At 38.0% G+C, this 2,874-nt stretch overlaps 1 protein-coding gene across 1 annotated transcript; it reads left to right on the top strand.

Moving 5' to 3' along the window:
* Positions 1-133: 133 nt before the first annotated feature.
* On the top strand, positions 134-1,943 carry LOC103461430 (diablo homolog, mitochondrial-like). The gene is made up of 6 exons (XM_008403729.1): positions 134-430; positions 532-631; positions 732-857; positions 949-1,059; positions 1,172-1,268; positions 1,373-1,943. Exons 1-6 carry the CDS (start codon positions 315-317, stop codon positions 1,576-1,578), a joined length of 756 nt encoding a protein of 251 aa, XP_008401951.1. The 5' UTR covers positions 134-314; the 3' UTR covers positions 1,579-1,943.
* The last annotated feature ends 931 nt before the right edge of the window (positions 1,944-2,874 follow it).

Here is a 2,874-nt window from a genome sequence, read left to right as displayed (position 1 = left end):
CCTCTTTGTCCTGCACGTATCAGTAGGACTTTAGATAAAGCCAAATACGTACATTTGCAAGCAACGTCAACAGATCAATACCATTTACGTAATCAACAGGGGCCGAGGTTTTATAAATATCCTAAGGGTGGAACTGTCAGCACTCACTCAACAGACTCTAAACTTTCTGGATTATTTTCTTCATTCTACAAAGACAAGCCATCAATAAGTGAGCAGGACTTTCTTTAACTTTTTTGAAGACAGAAAATCAGCACTTATCGCTAAACAAATCTTAAAAACAGTCAGATAGAGCAGCTAAGCTAAAACTCTTCAAGATGCAAGCCGTTCGTCAGTGTTCAGTATGTGCAAAACGTGCTGCAGGAGGACTGGTACGAAACCAAGAGGTTTCCCTGTTGCAAAGGAGAGGTGCAGCCTGCATCCKCTACCTCAGGTAAGTTACTTTGTAAACAGGAAACGGTAGCAATTTAAGTTCTTATTTGTTGTTTATAACTTTAGATCTCTAAATGTTTCTTGTATCTTTTTCCTCTGCAGAACTTCAGAGAAGAGGAGGTCTGGAGTTCAGAAACCTGGAGAGATGACAAACCCGACTCACATCAGCCTGGCCTCATTAAGTGTCGGCCATGGGCTTTGGGTAAGTCAAAGACTCATGTAAAAACTGTAAAAATAAAAAAAACTATTCATACCATACGTGAAGAAAAACATGAAAACAAATGTTCTTTTCTTTTTTGCAGCAGGTTGAGGATCTTTCCCATAACTCTCTGATCAGGAGAGCTGCCTCAGTGCTGACAGACAGCTCCAGTTCCTTCCTCTCTCAGGCCACCCTGGCTCTCACCGATGCGCTGACAGACTACTCCAAGGTACATGTTCATCTGCATTTGCATAAAATGTCAAAATTGTTGCACTWWATTTGTCACAGGAATGTTAAATTWGTTTGTTCTTTTTCAAAAGGCTGTGCACTCACGCATCATTTTCCAAAAGAGATATCTCGCATCGCTGGGCAAGATGAGTCCGTCAGAGGAGGAGTCCCTCCGGCGGGCGATCAGTGGCTGGCGTTCAGAGGTAGGCCTGAGAAACGGTGTTTGAAAAAGATCTCAATACACTTCTAACATTTTTGTTTCTTGCAAAAACTTGGATTTGTAATACTGATTATTTCTTGTATGTGTCCTGACAGGCTGCTGAGAGACTGAATGAATGTAAGCATTATGACTCGACCTGGATTAATGCTGTCAACCTCTCTAAAATGGCAGCTGAGGCAGCATACTCCTCAGGTGAGGGAAATTAGAGCAGTATACTCAAATATTTAACATTTATTTTTTACCCTTTCCATGTTGTTCAGAAAATGATGTGCATGTTTGGGTCTCTAATTATGCAGGAGCCCATCAGGYGTCCATCCTGGTCCAAACAAATATTCAGGTGGCCCAGTCGCAAGTGGAGGAGGCACGGAAACTGTCATCAGAGGCMGATAAGAAGCTGGCCGAGACCAAAGTGGAGGAGATCCAGAGAATGGCCGAATATTCAGCTTTTCTAGAGGGCAGCGAGGAGCATGAGGTGCATGAAGCTTATCTACGGGAGGACTGAGTCAACCACAGCAGAAACCATGTCAAAGTGCAATTCATTTTCTTCTGAAACGTTCATCTATTAAACATTTGTTTTCTCTTCACTTTAACTTCATTTGGAGTTTGTAGCATTGTATAGATTGTATATATTTCTATTTACAAGACAATTTCCAGATKGAAATAGATAAATAGCAATTTTAGGAGTATTATCTACTGTAACACTTGTTGAGTTATTTATTTGATTTGTTTCGTTTCCACGATTAAACCATCAATGAGTATGGAGAAAGAGAACAACAAAAGCTGATGTTTTACTGTAGCAAAAATGTTTTTTTTTCTATTGTGTTTATCGTATTTGTTATGTTGAAAAATTAAAAAGGTATTTTAAAAGTCTAAAAAAATCTGTTGTGGCAAATTTATTTATTTATTTGATGATGATTATGGTTGAGATCTTTGCATCGTCATATTACTTCTGCTAATCATATTACAGAAGTCAAAACTTAAAGAAAAGACAAAGTGAACCTTATCATTGTGACTTTAATCTGCAAGATTTGTGTAGAGGTTTACCAAGATTAAGAAATATACAGTTTTTTTTTGTACAAAGATATTACAGTACATTCTCAGTCATATTTCCCTACAATGTTTTCCTTTTAACAAGAAGCAAGAGAAATTTTGGGCATTTGAAAAGAAACAACAACAACGTAAAACATTATTAGAAGTTACAACAAATCTTTAAAAAAAAAATTCACATTTGTGTTAAACATAATTTTTACAAGGAATGCTTCTTTAAATATTAATAGAGTAAAAATGACCTTCTGTGCTTACTTTCACACTTTGTATTCATTATCGTTAGTACCACTTAGAATGTGTTTTTTTTATCAAATCTGAGGCAAATATTGTTTTTAAGTGCAAGAAAAAATATTTCATCCCTGAGCCCATAAATTAGAGGACTCARACATCTYGGTGCCACACTGAATAATAAGTAGTTACAGTATCGGATGTCCATGAACAAATTAACATCAACTTTAAGAGCAGCAGCTTCAGTGAACGGGCTCCACAGCTGGATGAGGCAGAGCAGCAGCTGGAAGGCGTGAAGAATCACCGTTCTCATTCCTCTCTGTGTCGACTGTTTATTCTCTCCAGATGCAGCTTTGGCCACTTTGACAATCTGAATATAGCAGAAAAYTAAGATTATGCACATGATCAAAAAGTAAAACTGACTTATAGCAGACCTAAAGTGGCGCTGCCACGGTTGCAAAAGGAACATCTCAATTGAACACAACCCCTTTTGTTGGTAGAGTTCAAAAGAAGCTGTTGCACA

The sequence above is a fragment of the Poecilia reticulata genome, unplaced genomic scaffold (assembly GCF_000633615.1).
Source record: "Poecilia reticulata strain Guanapo unplaced genomic scaffold, Guppy_female_1.0+MT scaffold_1461, whole genome shotgun sequence".
Classification (NCBI taxonomy): domain Eukaryota; kingdom Metazoa; phylum Chordata; class Actinopteri; order Cyprinodontiformes; family Poeciliidae; genus Poecilia; species Poecilia reticulata.
This window is presented reverse-complemented; position numbering and strand designations above follow the sequence as displayed.